The sequence below is a fragment of the Platalea leucorodia genome, assembly GCF_965183815.1.
Source record: "Platalea leucorodia genome assembly, chromosome: 6".
Lineage (NCBI taxonomy): Eukaryota > Metazoa > Chordata > Aves > Pelecaniformes > Threskiornithidae > Platalea > Platalea leucorodia.
In genome coordinates, this window is record NC_138828.1 from 60,473,882 (window position 1) to 60,497,241 (window position 23,360).

The window sequence follows — 23,360 nt, forward strand, 5'->3', positions numbered from 1 at the left end:
AAGAAAGGATAGGAGGATAAAGAAGGAAGAGATTACGGAAGACAAATAGTGAGGAGAGTGCTGAGGACCAGGACTTTGCCCTTGCTAGATGTCCTAGCGTTAGACTTTTCCTTGCTTAGGGAATACGTCCAGCACAGCTCTGACTGCCTTATTACACCTCTTCTAGAGATCTGTTTAATAAAAGTGGTTTGTAAAAGCAGGGGTCCAATGTAGCAATCTACCCTGCTAGGGTGTTTGGCTCTCCTTTTCCTGGTGGATGATAATTGCAAGTGATAGTTACCTGGAATTAAGCTGTTTTCAGGCAAGGAACAGGACATTGGTAGGAGACCGAGATGATGGGACTGTGGACTCGGAGGAGCCCACTGCACAGTGCTGTCTCTCTGCTTTTCACTTTGCCTTCAGCCAGGCTGGGGCTGAGGCACAGCAATGCAAGGGGGCTGCTTCCCCTCCCCTAGAGCCATCCCAAAAGCCTCAATGACTTAAAAGGTGCAGGATCAGAGCCTGAAGTGTCCCAGCCAGCGTGAACTGGCAAAGATTCGGTTCTTTTAATGCGTTATTCTGAAGCAGAAGCGGACGAATGAAAGATGCCCATTGCACTGGGTACGACAGACACTGGAGAGAAAGGCAGCCCCTGGTCAACCAGCTTGAAATCCAGAGTCAGAAATGAAGCACGCAGAGTAGCTTCCCTCACGCATAGCAAATGGCTGCAGATAAGGATGAAACCTACTGTCCCAAGTAGGCTGAAACACGGCAGATCACGCTGCAGCCTTCATTGAGCAAGCCCACATTGTGAACATGCTTATGAAAACTAGTGGGTGGATGATTCACAAACAGAAAAAAGGGCCAAAAATAAAAAGCAGAAGAAGAGATTGCACCCCTCTAATAGAGGACACAGCATTTAAATTCTTCTCCTAACCCGGTGTGGTAGCGGCACGTTCCCTTTCACGCACCTGCACCCATGCTCGTTGTCTCTTTCTCTGTTCTTTTTCAAGGTCACCGGCTTTGAGGAAGACCTGCAATGCATGACAATAGCTTTATAACATGATAGTAACTTTTCAAAAAGTGCAGGACTGACGTTATCATTTCATGTCTGCCCATTCTTCTGTTCATTTAATGAGATGATCATAGAGAATGCAAGCCACCTTCTTTTCGTCTTCAAAGCTTTGGTCAGGTCTACAGTGCAAGTGTTGGCTGGCCCAGCTGTGTCAGCCAGATCATATTTACTCCTTCTCCCTGTTCTGCCCCCCAAACAAACAAAACTAAGGGTCATACCCAACCACCTTACCAGGAAAACCTCCTCATGGATCCGCAGTTGTACTGGCAAATGCCCTGCCTTGGGGGGAATTTATTTCACTTGGGGGCAGAGGTCCTGAACAAGCTCTGCTGGCCAGATTGTGCCTAAATAGGTTGTACAGTGGTACAACGTACAGGGAAAATACAGCCTGCATTTTATGTGAGCCACTGTAGCCTGCAGTAGTGACCATCCCGCAGCAACTCACAGCTGCCTCGGCTGTCTAATGGTGGCAAGGAGAGCCTGTGTCTGCACTGGTTATGCCCAATTACTTGAAATTGGTGAAAATCAGCACGTGGTTTTGTGGCTTTCAAAGCTGAATTGGCATCAAGCCCCTTGGAGATAACATGCATTATTATTGTACTTGAGCAGGTTTTTTTCCTTTTTATTCTCTCTCTGTTCGGACTTGGATTTAATATTCCGTCTCTCCTTCTGTTTTGGTTACTCTGTGTCTTAGTGCTTAGAGATTTCCTGCCTGTATATTGGAAGTTTTTAATGAAGAATTTCAGCAACACTCGGAGTTACCAGTAAAAGCCCTCTGCAGATTTTGACAGAAGAAGGAGTTATATGAAATTACTTCTAATCTCTTTATCCTTGTCACACCACTCTGCTATGCAGTAATACACCAAAGAATTTCCAGAAAGCAAAGGCTGGCGACTTACAATACCTACCAACTTGGTTGAAAAAATAAATAATAAAGGAATTGGGAGGTGAATTCAATCTGCTGCTGTGTTAGCTGGGGGACTAAGAAGGGGGAAAGTGGAGAGAGAAGGCTGGAAAAAGTAAATGCTTTCTCAGTTTAAATTTTTTTAAAAAAATAAAACCTTGAGGCCAAGCAAACCATTTCCCTCAAAAGTCTAGATCATGTTCTGAAAGTTAAAAAATGAGGCGTTTTGGTTGACTTTATCATGGCAGCTATCAATGGCACATTGTTAATCCCTGTTCGAGTGGCAAAGCTGCAAAACAAATAACAGTATGTCCTTGAGTGCACCAGTTCTGTGCCTGACAGGTTTTCATTTTTCACCCCGTTGCATAATGCTGGCATGCACATATGACACGTAGCGTATGAAACTTTCTGGGTAGGGCTTGATCCTGTCTCCATTCAAGTCAAGGGCAATACTCTTCCAGTTCTCAAAAGAGGCAAGGTCACGGCATGTGCTGGAGCCGACCGCAGCCCGACTGGGAAGCTGGGCAGCAGTATTTTAGAGTAGGTCAGCTGTGTCCCACTGCAGTCCAATCCCTCATGCACTTGTGCAAGGACTTACCTTTTGAAATCCCATGGCAATTAATGGCTTTCACCACTTGCCTGCTGTTTTCTCAGATTTATTTCCTTAAAAGAAGAAAAAGAAAAAAAAAAGGGAAAAAGAAAGCCAGCTATTATTTCCTCCTGAGATACACAAAGACAGAAAACAGTATCTTGATTTTCTTCTACTCTGTGTTTGTCAGTCTTAGCCAGGCATTTTGTGTAGGTGTTACGTGATTTAAAAAAATAAGATGAAATGTGGGTGGGACTGAAAATGCAGTTGCTATTATTCATCTATTTATGCCATAATACACATGTGATCAGGCTGTGATCTTGTGCAGCAGCCTAGGAACCTACAGATTGCTTGAATCATCCTTCTGTTGAAGGGCCAGGAGATGTGTTATTTAATCCTTCTACTAGATCAGCAGGGTCTGTATATACTAAATTTGTATTTCATACCTACAGCCAGCATCAGCCCACACATGTGATGAAACATCAGCATAGAAATCCATAACTGTACTTTTTTTCCTCACAATATGCAAGCTCATCAGGATTCCAGCTGGGGGAAAAAAACTGTTTTTTTCAGCACAGTTACCAAAAAGTGAAGATCTTGTAAAAATAAATCTACTTGTAAGTTTGGGTCAAGTTTGCAAAATTATCTGATCTGTGTAAAAATAAAAATTACAAGGAAAATATTTCCACTTTTCAATTTGGAGCACCTTAGGTGGAAAGTGTAGGAAATTTTAAAGAAGCATTACATAAAAAAAGTCAAACCGAAATTTGTTTTTTTATTTTGTTGGAAAGACAAGAAAAAATAATCTTTGTTATTGTTGTTTCCAGGGTCAGTTTGTGATAGAAAGAAAAAAGGTTGTTTACACACCTCTACTTTTGACACTTTCACCTTCCCAGAAAGATTAAAGATGTGGCACTGGCACTTGGTGGCCAAGCCATCCCCAGCTGGTTTGAGTAGGAAGCTTTTACATGAGTGTTTAATCCTGAATGCTCTTTTGGCTCTGTGGAAACGTACCTTTGACATATGCAGACCATCCAAAAATATTAGGTATAGATCCCTTATCGTGTTTTTGCAGGCTCAACCACATTCCTGCTTCCATAGAGAGCAGTTCTTCTAGCTGCAGGCAATACAAACTTGTTGCAGTGCTAATTATTTGATCATCTGCTTCAATATTTCCAGATGTAAAAGATTTCTTTATTTTGGTTGTTAAAGGAGTAGTTTGGTTTTCTATCTCTCTTCCCCATTAGCTACATGTCTGCTAGTAAATTAAACGTGCCCAGAATCGCTCCCTGGCATGGAGGCCGATTGCCTCCAGAGGAGGATGCTGTCTCACCCGCCAAAACCAAGCGGCTGCACCCAGACTGCGTGTTAGGAATGATCCAGAGCTCATCCTAACTCCCGGCCTGCGCCTGGGAGAGTGGTATTTGCCCTCTGGTTTGGGCGAGAGGTATTTAAATGACGTGGGCCCAAAGTGTGTCAGGGGCTGTTCTGACCCTTAAAGGATGCAATGGGTTTCCAGCGCCCAGGAATGCTTGCTAATGTGATTTAACTTAATTTACTTCTGTGGAGGCAGTTCTTACCTCTCCCCCTTCCTTATTGGCACTGATCAGCACAACAGCCTTCTTTCAGAGGCTCCAAGATCAGGTGTATACTTATTATGTCCCCAAGCAAAGTATTTACATTCAAATAAAAGTATAATTAGTGCTACCAGCATTAGCAAGTGTTATAGAATGAGGCTGGTAGGGGAGAATGGAGCCATCAAGATAAAACCCTGCGATCCATGGGATGTCTGCCCGGGAAGAAGCAGTGAAACAAGGCAAAATGACAGGTAGCAGCAGATGCTGATGGTGAGGGCTGCTGGCTGCTGCCTAACCGAACAGTCTCACTGGGAATAGAGTCCAGAATTTCCGAGCGGGCATACGAGTGTGTTTTCAGAGGGGGAGGAGGACTCTGGGGGCTCTCATGGCCTGTTTTTGTTGGGTTTCTTTGGTAGGGAGGGAAAGTTTGTTCAGCACAAATATGCTGTTGGTCTAAATTCCATTTTCCCTAATCTATCCTTACTGGGGATGCTATTGCAAGCAGTTCCTTATTGGTGGAAGAAAACAGTTGACTTCTGATTCTTGTGGAAACACAAAAGAAGCCGATTCTTTATAACGGAGACCCCTGGAAGGACGGGGTGGAAAGTCATTGAGAGCCACTGACTTCCCAGCTGGTCAGTACAACAGGAATGAGACTCGGACGCTTTCTCAGTTTAGTAGCAGACAATCCCTTCGATGAAAGTTTGGAGTTACGTTGTCCTTAGCCAGCTTTGGCACTGTTTGTATATACCTGTATACCCAATGGGCTAAGGTAGAAAACCTATAGAATAATAGAAAATACTAACATTTCCTTTACAAGAAGAACACGGGAGATAAAACAATTTTAATTAAAGCTGGTTTTGCCTTCTGTATGCAGAACAAAGTCTTCTCTTGTTACGTGGCAATATTGAATTCAAGGGAGACACTTCTTTCTACAGTGTATACCTGATTTAACTGTCATCTGAGACTTTTGTTTCACAGATTAATTTTGTTACCCACTCCTTTCACCCGCACACACTAGGGTAGCATTTTTAAGAATTAACAGCTGCAATTTTGTTTCGCAGTTATGTCTAGTTTAACTAACATCTAATCCTCTTAGCTTTTATACCTTCACAAACAGGGATTTGTTTGGCTAAAAACTTTTAATTAGACCAATCACATGGAGCAGGTATTTAACCACCCCAAGGCAAACCCATTTCAGCCATCAGAGGTGTCTCACCACCAGACTGGGAGAGCTAATTCTAGGAGCCCTTTCCTGCAGGCTGCAGAACTTGAATAACAGGGTCGGTGAGTGGCTGGCACCCAGTTTTTCTACATAAGTGGGCAGCATTCTTTAATGGTAACTTGCCGGCTCCAAACATTGTTTCGTGATCCTTTGCTAGCCCCCCAGCCTCTGCTCTCCCTCCAAAGCAGCCCCTGGGTTTGTGCTTGTACAAGTCAGTCCAGCTCTGAAGAGAGCTGAGGATCTTCTCGTGGGTTCGGTAGGACTGCTGAAGACCTGGCAGGTCACTGGAACAAATAAATACATTAGCAGAATGAGCGAGGGTTCAATCTGCTGAACTTTTGCTCTTAGTAATTTGAATCCAGAAGAAAGGCTGCTCGAGCAGCATACGGGTCCTAACCCGGGAAGCGCGGGGTCACTGCTGCGGGGCAGGCGAGGCCGGGGGGGGGAATGCTGATGCCCATGGGACCCGTGCTCCTGCAAAGCGTGAAATCGAATTAGAAAAGGAGTGGCTATCACAAAGCAGAAGAATGGACACCGGTGAAAAAGCAGGAGTGAATGCTTGTGTAATATGCTAAACATGTAATTATTAGCTTGAGACTAGCTCTGCTGCTAGGGCCACGGCCGTGCAAAGCCCACCTGCGAGCGTACATCAGTGATTCTCCGGTCCAAGCTGCTTCTCCAGCAGTCTCTTGGCAGGGACCCTGTGGGGCTATGTCCACCATTTAGTACTGCTCCCCAGGCAGGCCTCTGGGGGAAACGAGCAATATTGTGATCAGCTGAGACTGGAGGGCAAGACTATGAGTGGTGGCTAGCAGGGATATCGCTTCATTGCACTTTTCCAGCTGTAAAATCTTCCTCTGCTGTGTCTGTCACCATAGAGTTTTCAAAACACCTATGCCAGTAGGAGTGACACTGACCAAGTCACCCCCATCGAGGGTGCTGCCGTGGAGTTATTTTTGGCCTCTGTTCTCATCTTAAACTTGCTTTGGAACATCTCAAAACATAGTAGAAATAAATAAGTAAATAATTGAGGAATAATATCAGCATCTTCTCTTTAACTTTAAAGTTGCAGAGCAGTGAGCCCTCAGCACCTACCACTTTCAGCCCTGACTTTGCAACATACTCAGAGCTTGCCTAGACATCAGCTTTAACTGATTGCCAATTAACCTAAGGTATTTGATACATTTGTCCCCACGTTCTCCATGTATTCGTTCCTGGCTCCAGCTGCTCCTCTTCAGGATGCCAGTGCAAACTCTCAGAGCCGGGTGGCCCTGTCTCAGCAGGGGAGCAGATGCCTGGAAGGTCTGCCCAGCTAGCAGGGCACAACGCCCTCTTGGGATGCCTTGGCACACACAGACCTGCGAGGAATACAGCTGGCCGAGCTGTTTTTTCCAGAGGTGGTTATGATGAGCTGCCCCTGCTGTAAACAATAAAAACAATGCCCTCCCATCCAGTACAGGAGGAAAACCAGGCAGCCATATGGTGCACGTGCAAATGAAGGGTACCTGCTTTAAACCTATTTAGTCATGTTCTAGCTAGACATAAAATCAGTATTAAAGCAAATCATTCTGATGAATGGACGTAAAATCAATTGAAAGTATGTTGCCTGAACATAACCTGCATGATCGGGCAGAATTTTCGTTACAGACCACTTACTGAGAGAAGTTAAAATAGCAAAAACATGAAGTATTAGAAGTTGTTCCTTAGGAAGCCAGCTTTTAAAAAAATCTGCCATCTGAGCTCATCCTGAACTTTCAGCTTTCAGAGGGCAACTGAAAAGCTCACAGAGTCCAGTCGGTTGGGTTATTTAGCTCAGTAGCGTCACATGCAGACATTTGCAGATAACAGTAAGTATATGAGTGCTCACAGTGTTGGTGATGTTCATATCATTAAAAAGTCCACTTTCTGGCTGGCTCTTACAGCTAACTGAAATTAATACATGAGCCAAATGAAAATCTGGCAGAATGATGTGATGGAGGGGAGACGTGATGTCAGGCAGTGTAACTAAAAGCTAGCAAGTACATCTAAATAATGAGGGGATCTTAGCTTTAATAGCCCAAGTGTAGTACAGCAAATAAAGCAAAATCTTCTACTTAGTGGAGTACCAAGAGCCAGTGAAACTGGTATCTTTGGAAAAATTATCAAGTAGATGGGGTACCTGAGAGCTGTGCAACAAAGCTGCAGAGGCTCCATAAAATCAGTTTTCAAGGAGAAAATAATACACAATATTCATGAGAAGTAGACTGAAGTGGAGACTGGATCAAGATAGAACCCTATTTTTTCCAAATGTCCATTCAATTTTAGGAACATACATGCTTTATTTTAGTAATCTGAGTTCCCTGAATGAGCACTGCTGCAGGGCAGGTCTGCCTGCAGATGTGCCCATGGTCAGGCAACTGTAGGTGGCTAGGACACCAATTACCAAAGCAGGAGCGTGGGTTTCTACATGTCTTGCTAGAGCGTGGACACACTGGCAATTAAATATTTGGGATCATTGGTTCACACCAAGCTTTGCGTGAATGTTACATTCAGCACGTTCAATGTCCAACCAGTGGGTGTGGGGTGAAGTTTTGCAGTGAGGATGTGCAGGGAGCATGGGCAACAAGAACATTTTAGCAAATTCCTCAATCCCTTGGAAACAAGCAGCCAAAACATACGCATGATACTCAGCTTCTGTCGGAGTGGGCTCAGGCAAAGAGACCACTGTGGGGGTCTTTTTGATTCAGGTCTATAAAATCCCAGGTGATGTGGAGAGGGTGGGTGGGGGTGGACTGCTCACTGTCTTTTCCAATGCAAGAGGTAGCAGCTGTTAAACAAAGCTGTAGAAGCCATTTTCAGAACAAAAGGCGATATTTCTTCATGCAGCAAATACTAGATCTGTGAAACTCTTTGCCAAAGGGTATGATAATTGCAGAAGTTGTTGCAGGCATTCAAGGGAAGACTGGGCAAGTACTTGGAAGAGAGGTCCACCACTGGGCAAACTACATCAGGCTCAAGGAGTGCCCTGAGCTGAAAGTGGTTGCAGGCTGGAAGAGGACTTGCAGGAAAGATTGCATATGCTTGCCCTGCTCTTGCTCTTCTGTAGGGCTCAGTTTGTGGTCACTGCTGCAGACAGATTACTGTGCTACATCGGCCCCAAAAATCTGAAATAATAACACTGTTCTTAATGTTTTTATTTGGATGGTGAACAGATTTTCTGCTGATTTTCTGATGTGTAGATGAGTTCAAGGTGCTCGGCGTTCCTGTCTGTGCCTGAGCTGGAGGGGAGAGCGCTGCAGGGAGCAGCGGTACCACAGTACCTGTGGGGAAGCAGGTCACTCCCTCAGCTATACCATGGCTATAGGTACCAGATGCAGAGGAAGACAGTAGGGCTCAGTGGCAGGAGCATTGCGCGATGGTGTAAGTTGGCTGGGGGTCCAGTAAAATGCAGGCTAAGCTCTTTGAAGCCATGCTACCCACATGTGCTGTAGTGTTCCCAGTTATTTATGCGAGAAAGGTTTTTTAATCCTGTTAAACTAGCCTGACAAGATTGACTTAGCTGAGAGCACCTTCTTCTCTGCGTCCCCTGCCCCCTTTTGTCCCTCTTTCTGTGCATAGGAAGACGCAGAATTGAGCTCTGTGCTTTCCTTTATGAAACTAAAATAATTTTTGCAAAGTTTCTACATTAACAAATGACTTCCAGTTCTTCCTTTATCCTCTAAATAAGTAAAACACCCTTCACAGCAGTACAGTGAAACTTGTATTGCCCTTGTACTTGAGGACATATAGCAGGAAACATCATACTCAGTAGTTTAAATTAACTTGCTTATCTTCAGACCACCAGAAAAAAAAGCATTATTTATCCCCCTCTTTTATTCTGCAGCAATGATAAGCACTTTGTTAAAGCCTATTACATCAGTGCAATTCCATTGCCTTAAAGCCTGAAGCTGTGAGGAGGGGAGACTCTGCCCGGCTGATTCTGGCCCACTGTGTTTTGTAGGTTTATAATCTGAGTGCCAATGATGTGGCACAGTACAAGCAATATATGTTATGAAATCAGAAAAAAATCACTCTGATATACCTATTGCTTACGAATTTTTAAAAAATTATTTAAAGGAACAATTTTAAAAACTTTTTACAATAATAAGTAATTTTTAAAAAGCAACTACAGTGATACTGCAGATTTTGTGCACACATACATGGACAAAAGCAAGAGAATTGTGCCAAATGTGTGCACAAACGCATGTCGTCATAAGCTGTGAGTTTCCTTTCTGTGACTGCAGGGAGTCAGGGAATGTTTTCATACAGACTTTTTTGGAGATGTGTACATATCTGTACTGCCTGGGATACAGGCTTTTATAAAAAGTTTTATAAACGGTTTCTGCATTTTTTGTGTTAACTGCTATAGCATTTTTAGTTTTTGTCTCAGAGGGGATAAAGCAACTTATTCCTGGTATTAGTCACATATTGCTTAAAGCTCTGCTGTAAAGCCCTCAGATGATAAGCACAGTATAAGAACATATCTGAAATAGTACAGCTACCTTGACTGTAGTGGAATTATGCTAATTTGCTTTAACGAAGAATGCAGATTCATTAGGTTAAAAGAAGTTGTCTCAAATCATAACCTGATATCCCAGACAACTCGGTGGATTCTGACTGATACGTTAATTTGCATGACTGAGCACTGTATTGTTTTTCTTTAGGTTAGAAATGTGGGCATTTAACTTGGATATTGCTTCTGCATCTTAGTCACAAGGCAAAAAAGACCTTGGAGACAGGTTTCTAAAGGAATGTCACCAATAATATGAAGGGGGTGAAACTTCTCTTTGAGCAATTGCTGTAGTCCCACCATTTCCTTCTTCACGTAACTGGAATGAAAGCAGTAGAAAATTTAATTTCTAGAAATCCGTTTCCCAGGGATATGCGTTTTTAAGGAGGCTGTGCAGAATTCCTTTCACCCTCTCTGGAACATCATCTATCTTCTTTCCTTCCTTGCATATAGTACTTCATATGGGCCTACAGATGGCAAGGGAGGGATTTTAGCAGAATTAAGGCAATACAACCCCTTAGCCTCCATTTCCAGTTACAGTATGGAAGGAACAGAGCTTCCAGGACTGAACAGACATGTTGGCTTGTCCTGTACAGCACCCAAGGGATGCTAACTGAGGGCACGGGACACATTGGACGCTTTGCTCACTAGAAACACATTCCCTCAGAATACCCACCAGCAGCTCCGCTGGCTGCAGAAGCCCAGAAGCTTGCAGAGCTCCTGATAGCCAGCAGCATCATGAGTAGCACAGGGATGGAGGGAGCTTGTTTAAACAGCAGCAATTCCTTGGTACATCTCTGGGAATTTAAATCCGTCTCTCCGTCGTTTCTTCTCCTCAGAGATACAGTATCATGGGTGGGAGATCTGCATGCCAAAGGAGCTGCGAGCTACCACTTTCTTTTCTGTTCCTTAACAAAGGATGCAATCAGCAAGATACTAACACCCAAAACATTGACTAACACGCCGATGAAAATGAAGTTTCAGCAAGTGTTAATCCATGTGCCATTTTTTGCAAAGGATCGCTGCAGGCTCTGCCACACAGTCCACAGACTGATTCATAGCTTGGAATTTCAGGCTCACACACAGTGTGATCCCAGGGACTTCTATTCATCACCGCCTGGCGCACATTTTTTGTGGGCTTAGCACTGTAAGAAAATGTTGATTGACACTGATGATTTACTTAACCGCAAGCAAATGAAATTGTATTCAACCTATCAATAAAGTGGCATCAGCCAAGAACTAGAAATGGGCTCAGTAACTGGGATTTAATCAATAAGTGAACTGTGGCATCCATCGTAATAGCATCTAAGTGTCAAATGTGCACGTGAAGAATAGCAGCAAATCCAAAAGGTGCAATTTTTCTTCCTTCTGTGCTTGTATTTGTTTATTTGTACTGGCTGAGTTGCCCTCACTTGTTTGTGTCTAGGAGTGACATTGTTCCAACACGCCATTGCCTTCGTTCCTGAGAGAAGCCTGGCGTGAAGAAACAACTTACCTTTCCCCTAAATGTGCTGGGGTTACAGCTCAGCCCGGCTGGGGCGGCGGGGCGCTCCCCAGCTGCCTGCCGCTCTCCCGGCATCCTCCCGGCCACGCTGGAAGGGAATGCCGGGGCGGGGGGAGGACTGCAGGAGATCCACCCTGGTGCAGGCTCTCAAGTCCGGCTCTTGAACCGGTGCCCCAACCCAGAAATGAGCTTGCAGAGAGGAATGAGGCTGGTCGGAGGTGGTGCCGGCTGGTAGGACAGGCTTTCACCGGCTGTGTGCTGTAGCTCTACAAAAGACACTGCAATAGCACTTCTCACCTTGGCTCAAACAAACCCGGTGTCTAGCAGGACATAAATGATTAGCTTTAGTGAAGCAAATATAAGTGGCAAATAGGAAATTTGCAGGCACAGTCTTGGCTGGCCCCAAACCAAACACAGGAGAGATGTTGCTCTTTGTTGTGTTGGACATGTTCTCATCCTCTGCAGTTCTTCACTTTCGAGCAGTCATGTTTCCCTACATCCAACCTGAGCAATGGGTGAGGGTATGGAAACACTATTCATGATCTAGAACTTTGTTTTTTTATTTTAATAATGAAATAGATGAGACCTTTCTGACTTTTGCTAGGATAAATGATGCTTGCTGCTGGTACTTTAGTAAGAAGAAAATCTTTAAAAGTGCCCAAGACGCTCAGTTTCCCAAGTGTAACCCTCCCTACATTTTCAATGAGTAGCTGGCTAACGCGTGAGATCAGATAAATGCGTTCTATCATCTCTCAAAATGCTCCCACTAACCTCAATGAAACGCAGTATTTTTTTTAATTTCTAGCTTTAATCATTTCACACTGTGCTCCTTCAGAGCTGACTGTATATCAAAAGAGATGAAAACAGTATGTGAAAATACTTCAGCAAGTGAGCTGGGATTCCTTCAGGGGAAAGGCTGTGCAAGTGTAAGCCATTAATAGCATTTAAAAGCCCACAAGTATGTAACTGCAGTATGAAATACTGACTATCACTGCACAATACTTCAGGATTAATTCCAAAATACCAATCAAGTTTGGGTTTAGATTCAGGCGATAAGTTGCAAAAGAAAAATAAAAGTACAATCAGTCATGAAAAAATCCTGTTTTCAGGTTTGCAATACCATTTTCACACTTCTGAACATTGTCAGGTTTGCTTGGGTTTGGAATTATTAGTGTGGGGTGACTGCCAGATAGCCACATAGCAATCTTTCCTAAGGCATCTTTTAAGACCTTTCTCGTAATCCGGTGATACTTGGAGTGCTGGTAATCATTAAAATATGATTTGTCATCTCTCTTCACAATGGTCTGTAACATCCATTTAGTTCTCTGAATGTATGTTATCAGAACAACGGTTTCCATACATCTCTTCCTCCGTGTATAAGAAACCAAAAAAAATCTAGCTGTCCATGACTGACGTGCAGTACCATGAAAATGACCCAGCTAGGAGTGCACAACACAGGCAAAGCTTCAATGCTCTGAAAAATATAACCACATATCCACATGGAATAAACAGAGCTGTATTGAATCAAATGTGTCCTTTCATTGCAGGTGTTGAAATCCTTACTGTTTAGGGGACCTTTCTGAATCCACAAGGCCAAAGATCTGGCTCTAGTACAGATGCAGCTCAACTCAAATGCAAACTGTTGTCCTCAGAGGGGCTAGGTTCTAACAAAGGAGAAGTCTTGCAAGAACAAGCTGGTCCTGAGAGTCCCTCCATCTTGTGCAAAGGTCAGTGAGAGCAAACTGTGTAATTTCAGTTTTAACATAAATCAAATCCAAGCCTCAAATCTGAAGTCTAGCCTGCAGGTAAGCCAGACTGAGACCCAGCTAACCACAAATAGCTGCACCTGTGCTGAAAAATAGACAACACTTTTTTCAGTGCAATATACATATCCAACGGCTCCCAATTTCATAGTAATGAGCAGAGCAGGGTTCTGTATGTCAGGTATCAAAATAGTGTCTGTGTAAGCTAAAAGGTTACAACGTGAATTTTGCAGAATTTGGTGAAAGGTTTTTGGATTCTAAAAACATGCGTAGGAGCAAGATGAATTTTATGACTTGAGAGTTTGAATCAGGATTTTCTCACTAGCCATGCTGCAAGCCTCAGGACAGCCGGACTGCAGATCGTTTGGTGCACAGTTTGCAATTTACCACTGATCTCAGAAGATGCATCAATGTGCTTGCCAGAGCAGGCATTACAGATTTCCTCTTAAATCATTCCTTTGCATGGAAAAACAGATCCACTTTGAGTGTTAACGGAAGATCTAAAAAATAGAAATACCATAAAACTACTCTGGGAAACTGCTACACTGGGTAAATGCTGCAGTTTTCTAGTACAGAACATTGTGTTATTCAGGTCTTCAGCTTTCGTACAATAGGCAGGAACACTACAAGCATAAAGTATTACTGGTTGTGTGTGCATAGGAGTAAATGATATCTGGTTTTAGTCCTTACATAGGAAAAAACAAGTTTAGCAACATATTTTATTTGCACATGTGAGGTAGCTACTGTAGAGAGGGTATTGCTGATTCTCCTAGGCTCCTTTTATGTGGAGATTTTTAATAAGTAAGAAAAATCTCCTTGGGGCGATTTTTGTCATGAACAGGAAAAAGGTTCTTTTTTTCAGTTTTCTTTCTGAACCGTTACCCCTCCAGTTTCTACTCCTTCTTTCACCCTTGCCCCAGGACCAGCTCCACCACACAAGTAATTTTGGCCCAAATCTCCCTGGTTTCCTGCGGTCGGGCTCCTTTGCACTGCCACCTCTGGCTCCTTTCCTCTTCTCTCTAGGTGGACTCCATCTCTTTCACCGTTGTGCCAGTGTGACTTCCAGCAGCCAGTACAGTGGTGCCAAATGCCTGGGTTGAAAGCAGATGACCCACCAATTCTTCCTTCACCCAGGGACTAGCTGTCCTTTTGGACATGTCTGTTCAGTACGCTATTATTTTACCTGACTCATTCACATTTCTTTAGAGCCAGCATTTGTAAATTCTGTATTTACTGCTTCCTCTTTCCAATTCAACCCTCGTTTTCTCCTTGTAGATCATACATTGTCTCCTTTCTCACAAGCATTACTTTGTCTCATTAGTTGTCCATCCAAAACACCTTACCTCACCCCAGCAGCTGGGTTGCCCCATCATATTTTTTCTTTCCCTTCAGAAATTATGGATTTCCTCTCATCCCTTCTATGCGCAAGATGCCTTCCAGCTGTACCCCACCTTCCTTTCCAGCTATCGCCTGCCCTGTAAGCAGTTCACAACTCCAGTTCCTCCTGAACCACGCCTGTTAATCTCTGTGATTCTCTATTAACTTCCTTCCAGACAATTATCAAGTCCCTGACTCCATCCTAAGCACCCTCAATCTTCCTCACATTTTTGTGGTTGCCTGTCTAGCTCCAGCCATGTCTTAGCTACGCTGCTACCTCTACGCACCCTCCTCCCTTCAAGCTGTTTCTGTTTCAGGAGGCCTCCCTCCACCTTGGGGTTCCCCCAAAAGAGAGGAGCAAGAGGCAGCCGGATACCTCTTATGGGAAGACAATAGGAAAACCAGAAAGCAAGAGGTCCGTTGCGTGGATCAGCCCTTCAGACCTTCATCCCACTCATCTATGAATGTTTCTTGTGCCTTGAATTTGATGATGAGGTGGACGTGCTGTAAAAGGCATCTGTGTGCTGAAGCTGGGGGATGTTTTTGGTTGCATGGAGATAATTAAGCAGTAAATAATAGCTTCCAAATATTTAAGTACAATCCTCAGGAACTGGCCTCACAGAGATCTGTATCAATATCTCCACTGAGATTCTCAGCAGAGCTAATAAGAACAAAAAATATTTCATTCGTCTACTTGGCAGTATCTGCTGGAAAGGCTGATTCAGTCCCGGCTTTTCCATTCAGCTATAAAATCTCTGTATGTACTATCTTCTTAGGCATTATTTTAAAATAGAAACGTTACTTATCTCCTGGGGTTCAGTCAAAGCAACGGGCTGCACTTGCAGAGTCTGATGAAGATGTTTCATGTCATCATATGTTAGGCACTGATTTTGATGGCAAATATTTGCCCAAATTTAACATAAGGCACTAAGGACAGTGCTGAGAAGACTGCTCATTGCTAAAATGGCTACAGACTAGTTTCAGTTCCAATGTTAAAGCCCAAGAAAGTAGAATTAAGGCATTGTTATCAACACGTTTATGCTCTTTTATTAGAAATTCTTACTTTTTACAGCTCCACACACCCAGCTGGATCTCCCAAAGCATTTTAAAATCTAATGTGTCTTGATAGAAAGAGAGATAATAGATAAATAGATATATAGAGATAAGCAGACATCCCATAGATTTTGATACAAGTACTCTCCTATATAAAATAAACAGTTTTAGAAAAAAAAGTCACATACCAAGCTGTGGCTTATAATTATTTAATTCATATGCATAATATGTGTATTTAACCAAGTAATTAAAAATGTCGTAACTGAAATGTAAGTGGGAGAAATCTCTCTTGCTACTAGTACCCCTTTAAAGGAGAAAATTAGTAAAAACACTATACTGATATTAGGGTTGTTTAATTTTTCAAACTTTTACATTTTGTAAGCAACTATCAGAGAAACCTATAAATACTTTAGCCCTGAAACACTTTTTTCTACCTGTCCTTCGCGTCTGGCAGCACGTTTGTGTGGCAAATGGCACACGCTGTGAGGCACTCCTTGTGGACCCGGCCCCGCTGCTGCAGGTGGCTTGGTGCTTGGGAAGCCCGATGCCCTGGGTTGGCATTTGCAGTGCTTGAGCCTGGTCTGAGAGGTAGCAGCTCCCACACCAACCTCCCTGGGAAAGGGGCTGATTTATAAAATCACTCCACTCTCTGCAACTCCTCCTGTGACACCTGTGCCCAGGTAATCTATAGGGCTCTGTTTTCAGCTGGGGCTTATTTTGGTGCCTAGCTGAGAGGCAGGTTCTTCTAAAAATATGGTTCAATGCACTCTGGTTTTCCCCCTGAAGTAGTAATAATTTTCCACTGCAGCTGAGAAGCTCTCCAGCTTTGCCGGGGTACCTTTCTGTCGCGCTCCCCAATGCACTATGGACACTGTTATGTGCACTCAGCACCACCCCGATGCCAGGCCAGAGCAGATGTGCCTGCCAGGCACTCCCAGTGCTACGAGTGCTCCTGAGGGCATCTCCCCCTGGACCACTGCCAACCTGCCTGTTTGCTCCTCTGCTTCCAGTCTGCACAGGTGGACACGAGGGACCAGGGATGCAACGGGGACATTGTTCAAGCAGCCAAACCACACAGACCCCTCAACTGCCCAGTAAGGATCCTTACTAAACCAGCACCATCGAAGCCCAAGCCTGAGATTTTCCCTGTTCAGTAATTGCTACATCAGGGAAATCCCAGAAGCAGCTTAGCTGAGGGACTTTTGCACTAAAACCAAACCCATGGGGAATGCACATCTGTGATTTTAAACCATAGCGTTTCCAATGAGGTCCTTTCCTAAGCGCGACTGTGGGTGGCATCATGCAATGCAGCAATACATGTAAAAGCGGTTGAACAGCTACGAAGAAGGGAATATTTTGAAATATTTGTCTGCAGTGTGAAGTTGCTAAATCACTAGCATAGTGTGGTCGTACAAAACACAGATAAAGTAAAAATAGGCCGTTCTCCCTGAAAGCTTTGGATGATAAGGTTTTCAAATACTATTTTTGCAAAAACCTGCAAATAAGGGAGTGAACAAGAAAGGTGGGACAGGGTGGTTTGTTTGTTCAATAAAGCCACTTTTTTTTAGGGAGTTTTCTAGCCTGGCATTATATGATTTTGTACCAGTGTTGCCCATTCTTTGCTAACCTGGTGTCAAACAAATCAGCTCTACAGAAACTGCTTGCAAATATTCTTTCCCATCAACATTCAGTTTCTCTGTGAATTGTGAGCAAGTTTTCTTACATATCTCATGTATTTTGCAAGGTCTGTTCCCTCCAAGGGAATAGTGATGACTGAAATGCTGCCCAGTGAAACGACTAGCAAAACAGCTCTGGGATCAGCTAGCAGAAGCATTTTGTAAATAGTTCCCTTGCTATCTCTTTCCTCTTAGCATCTGGAGGAGCACCTTGTCTGTCCAGTGCTGAGGACTCATTCTGCAGTAGATGGAGATCTACAGGGCATTTTGCTCTGAAATCTCAGCGCAAGATACTAAATTATGGACCAAAGGGCTGAGCAGGTATGGCAGGGCTGTAGCTCTTGCACTGCTGGCATGACCAGGTACGATTTCCGAGAGCCCAGACACCCAGCCAAAGCCACAGCTGGAGAGGTGTCCTCATGTGTGCCACCTTCAGGCCACTGCTGAAGAGCCCTCTCAATTCACGCTTCACATCTCTGCTATTTTCCTGTACGATAAAGATCTTCCACAGCTCACAGCGATTATTTTTCCCCTCCCACCTGTTTCTTTTGCAGCAGGTAGTTGCTAGTCCTTCTGCTCCAGAGGAGGGGACGTAGCTCCAGTCGGAGGCGATCAGTACTGTTGCAGTATTTCCTGGGGAGGTGGTTTCGACACGCTCCTTCGGGATGGGTCTGAACATATTCCTGACAGCACTGTGCGCTCAGACACAGGAGGTTCTTTACTGGGAATATGAAGTTTTCAAAGTCTCTGCAGTAGCCCCCTGTGCTGTTTTCCAAAGCAAGTGTTGCCATGCAGGATGAAATACAAATGCATCTGTTGAAAGAGAACTGGAACAAAATTAAACCCCACTTAAGATTCACAGAAATTTCCCCTTCTGTTACCTGATCCCCACGTTTTAGCTTTGTTGTTTGATCTATTTATTGTTAGGGCTGCTAACACTTTGTAAGTAAATTGGTGTTTCATTGAAAGTGCTTTGCCCAAAAGCCTGTGAATTTTAGGTGCTTTTTCACTTTTAACATCCATATCTTCTACTTTACTTGCTCCCAAGCCAGCCTGAAGTTATACAGTGTCTGTACTAAATTAATGTTTGAGTTTACAGCCTGCGTGCTGTACAACCAAGCACCTCCTCCATTTGCAGTAAGTAAATACCAAGTGTTACGTTGCCCTTGAAACCTGTGCTCTGTGACAAAGGTTGCACGCTGAGAAGAGGCTGAAACGCCAAGTTTCCGTGGGTCACAGTCTCTCCTGTCAGCGGGGCGTTAATCAGAAACCCACCCCTGGTTATCTGCGAAAGCGGAACTTTGGACCAGCTGACACAGGGGCAGACATGGCCTCCTGAGAAGCACCTGCCTCTCTCTGAGCCCTCGGTTGTGAAAACCTCATCTCTGAGAGCGGAAAATAAGGAGAAGCATGTTAAACTCGGGTTGGCCAGAAGCCGACCACGCTCATTTCAGGAACACGGGCAATGATACCTGCAGAGCTGACTGCAGGCGTGGTACTGTCTTGCTGTGTGACCTTTGGGAAATTACTTTATCTCAGCCTACCCCAGCCTGTTGAAGAGCCAAAGGCATCAACGCTTCAGGGAAATGCCTCACAACGGTACTTAATCCAGTCATTCATGTTCGCAACTTGCTTTCAGGTGTAACACCCTATAAAAATTACTACTGCTCTCACTTTCCTACAAAGAAAGGCGAAACTCACTGGTTTTGGAAGATTTTCATTTAAAAGTTAATCTCTGAAAATCAGAGAAAAGGTTACATAAGCTTGTGTGAATGAAAGACTGAGTTTTCACAAGATGGTAGCTATACAGAGGTATGTAGTGAAGATAATTTTTTTTCTTATTGCTTGTGCAACAATGAAAAAAAATGCTTGGTTTCTGTTGCATTATATCAGCTTATCTACAAGGGCAGATTTAGTGGGAGGACCCATCAGATTGTCCACTGTTCTGTATCTGACATGATACAACTTCAGCTGTACTATAGTAGTGCCATCATTTTTCTGTAGTAGCTACACCCGTCAGCTGATAACTGAGTTTCTCTGGAGTCCTTTGGCCTCAGTGGGTCAATACTACACACAATTTGACTGTCTTAGGCCTGTGCCATGCTAACATGCATCGCGGAAGTATTAGCACCGTGGAAAAGTGAGTATTTATACAACCTTCCCATAACAGGCAGTGACCTTGTCTACACTGCCAGGCAAACTAAATTTGAACTGGCTCCATAACTCGAATACCAGCGTGCCACTCTTCCACTTCCAGATCTCACCACTGCAGCCTCAGTTTCCAACCTTGCCGGAGACCAGACCAGCAGTGTCACAACATGAAACCTGGCGGTGATAAAATCTAGATCTGATCTAGATGGGTGGGCAGCGCTCCTCCAGTCTTCTGCTGAAACACTTCTGCAACCAGGAAACACCAGGTTGCCAAAAGCAGACCTTTTCGCAGAAACATGATCTCTTCCCCCCAGGTTTTGTTGGGAAGAGATATGCTGAGACATCTTGAGTGGAGTCCTTATCCAAGCAGGAAAGAGAAACAGCATGGCTGGACCTCCCCCCTTGCCCACCTAGTCCACCTCTCTGGGAGCAGCTCTCGATACCAGGTGGAGCAAGACTGCTATGAGCAGTTCCTGCTCCCCAGAGCTGGTTAGGCAGGGTCTTAAGTGCAGATAAGCTCTTTCAGATAATACCCCTCTTTCTGCCTGGGGATCTCAGAGGTGATAGCCGCAGCTGAGACTCCAAGCAGCTCTGTGGAATAGCAGGTTGTTATTATTTCCACTTACAGCTGGGGGATCAGCAAGGCACCGAGAGGCTACCGTGATGTGGCAAGTGTCCTGCTGCAAGCCTGAGAAGCTGGCAGAAGAAGATGGGTCTCTCCTTCCCCTGTGTGTTCGTCACAACGCTCTTCCTCACAGGCTGGGAGCAGATGCTGTAAAGCAGCTGTGAGGGTTTTTTATCTAGTGGGAATACAAGTTGACGGTTGGGAATTAATAAGGCTTATGCAAAAGACATTGCCAGGCATTGCAGGTTGTCCTATAGCAGCAGGATTGTGTCTAGCAGCTGTAGGGAAGTCCATATGCCTTCTCTGCTCATGCCAAGAGCCTGTCCTACTAGGGAGTCACAGGCTGCCACCATGGTGGCCTTAAGTACCAAATGTGTGAGAGATTCCCCTTCTGCCTCTCCTTTTCCAGGCAAAAGGGGAGGGGAGGGGAGTGCGGGCCGGCAGGAGGGAACACCACACCTGAAAGCACCCACAGCAAATGGTGGCACCTTGGAGAGCTGAGCAGGCTCACGTGCGTTGGGTGCACTGGGCATGCAGCACGGGCTGCAGCCACAGAGCTCATGTTGCCGCAGCGGCTGGCCACGCATCGGCCCCTGTGGGCTTGCCCTGGGCTCTGAGGAAGCCCCCTGCGGAGTCCTGGCTCGGGGAAGGCACTCCTGCTTTCAGTACCATATCTGTTCAAGTCCAGCCACAGCCTGTTGCTGCACCGACAAACAGTGTCACACGTGCATGCTGGGTGGTGACCTGGACACAGCTGTGCCCCTGGCCACCCGCGAGTACACTGCGGTATGCCCAGCGGGCAGAGAAAGCCTCTCCAACCTGACCAGACTCGGCTGGTGTCCCTCAGCCCAGCATCACTGAGCATGGACAGCCCCATCCCTGTGTGAGGCCATACAAGATCCAGATCAACAGCAAACGCAGCACATGGACGTGCTCCTTGTTGCACTATGTGGCAGGTTTTAGTAACTAATCTGACTAGCTAGAGCAGCTGGTGATGTAGATTTTCTCCTTAAACACGTGCATTAAAATACACACTGCTCAAGTCAGGAATCCTAGATTAGACAAAATTAATCACTGTCTCCCAAACCAGGACTGAAAGGCCATGACAGACAAGGCAGTATCGCAAAACCAGGACACAGAATGTAGCCTAGATTTTCCTGTTGCTCCTCCATGAGCACACATCTGTGAACCAAGTCCAGAAAGGGTCTCCCAGGTTGGGAGCAGCCACTGAGTCCCAGCCTCCGAGTCCTTCCCAAGCTCGGCAGCTGTCCTCTCCTCCTCGGGGAGCGGCAGTGGCACCTTGTCAGCGCCGCGCTCGGTTGCCAGCCTGTTTTGGCTGCCCTCTGCTTGTAATTGTTAACTTGCTGGGAATGGAGAAACTCTGGCTAGCCTGGGTAGAGCTTTAACTCTGAGGCACTCCCAAGAAGCCAAGACGTAGGAGCAGAGCCTCTACCTGCAAGGTAAACCGTCGCAGGTAGCCTTGGCCATTTCTTTCCCCCATCTTTGTGTTTAGGCTCCCTTTGCGTTATTCTATCATGCTGTTTCAGGTCTTTTTGTTGTCATTTTGGTTTTTATCTGTCATTTGAATGACGGCTCTCTTACACCAAAGATTTATTTGGAAATTTATGTACTCCCATAAATTAAGCATTCCCTCTCAGCTTTCAGCCAGGCACGCCTAGGCTTGCACACAGCCTTAGAACAATACGGAGAAAGGTTATCATGACTTACCTGCCACAAATTATCTATTAATAGCATCGTTTATGTAGGTTTTTTTTTTCCCTTCATGGCATGCTTTCCCTACATCCCCCTCTTAGCAGGTTTCCCCTTTTTTTTGTGCTTTGTTTTCCCTGTGGAGGACAGGGCGGGAAGAAGAGGGGTAACCTTTTCTGCACTGGCTCTGCCGCCGTGGCCCCGGCGCTGCCTTCCCCACAGGGTGTTTGCAGGGAGGGTGGGACAGCGAGCTGCTCACAGCCTGGTAAAACATTGACCCGCGCAGGCAGCCGTGGCCGCGGAGGCACTGGGCTGCCCGGGGAGGCAGACAGCGAGAGCACGGCGGCAGCCAGCACCCACGAGAGCACACCAGCATCTCCCCAGGTACCGTTTTCCACTTCCATTTTCCCAGCTTTGAGAGGCAGAAGGGCAGGGGCAGAAGGGTGCTTGGTTGTAAGGTTTGCCAATGATTCACTCCCTAGATGTTAGAAGAGGAGTTAGCGTTGTTACTTTGCAGTTTGCTTGCGTCAACTGTAGTTGACTGCGTGGTGTCGTCTAAAGCACGGGTTGATTAACCCATGCTTGATTAGCTAGTTGTTTTGATTTTGGTGTATCTTAATTAAAAAAACCAACCAAACAAAATTAATGCACTGTTGCATTTGAAAACTTCATGGTTTTCTAATAAAACTCAAAACAGCTGGCTTCCGCTCATCTTCTAACTGAAGGGTAGAAACAGGAGTCACAGTTTCTAATGAAAATGTGCAATCTAATTGCAACAGGGATGTGGGTAGTGACTCATGCTGAAAAATACTTGCTGATTTTTGAACGAGCTTTGCAAAAATAGGCAAAGTGACTAATTTTTTTCAAGATTTTTTCCATGTTCCAAGGCAGTAGACACAGAAAAAAAAATCAGGATTTAAGTTCCTAGTATGCGTATGCCATTGAGAGAGGTGAAGCTGAATAAATTCAAGTAATTGTTTTAAGTTTGCTCAGTGACTGAAAGTTTCTACCACACCGTGGAAGCTGACTTGTTCATGCAGGAACCATCCTCCATGTGTGCTTTGCTAGTCTGGATGTGTCTTTGTGTACATATGGTGACTCCCCAGAAATCACTTTTTACATCCCAGGTGACTGTCAAATAATCCTGAAAGGGGAGTTTTCACAAAGGGCTCGATGTGAAGTGACTGACATGTAGTCAGTATTCACAGTTTATTTACGGTATGATTTGTGTGCAAAGCAAAATGCAAGAAAGAGATTTTTTAAAAAAAATTTGTTGCTTCCAGTTTATCAGTGTCAGGCCTTAGCTGTGCTTGCTCCTTGCTTCAATCCTCCCTGACGTGACAGAGTTTCTTGATGTGTTTGCTAACTGGGCTTGCACATGACATGCTATTTATGTTTAGTAAATGCTTAGTGGTGTTAGGCGGTACTGAAGTGTGGTAACACGTTACTTTATTAAAAGTAGTATAAGTGTGGCTTCAGCCCTTAGCAGTACTAAAACTCCTAGAGCAAAGTGCAGGAAAAAATTACTGGAAAACAAAGCACCTAGATTCGCACAAATATCTGCTTTAAAGGATTGACATATGATTCAGGAAAAATTTTGGTAAAAGCTGCACTGTAGTTTCAG

The 23,360-nt window shown here is 44.7% G+C and overlaps 1 protein-coding gene across 3 annotated transcripts in view; it reads left to right on the forward strand.

Annotated features, from left to right (window-relative positions):
• The window catches only part of RBM47 (RNA binding motif protein 47), a 77,044-nt gene that overhangs the window by 13,355 nt on the left and 40,329 nt on the right, over positions 1 to 23,360 (forward strand). Inside the window, exon 1 of one of the 3 annotated variants that reach the window (XM_082316396.1) lies at positions 14,224 to 14,310. The exons of the other annotated variants lie outside the window; for them this stretch is intronic. Within the exon in view, the coding sequence (XP_082172522.1) occupies positions 14,300 to 14,310 (11 nt within the window). The 5' untranslated portion in view covers positions 14,224 to 14,299. Of the gene's footprint in view, positions 1 to 14,223; positions 14,311 to 23,360 lie in introns of those variants that run through there. 3 annotated transcript variants of the gene reach the window in all.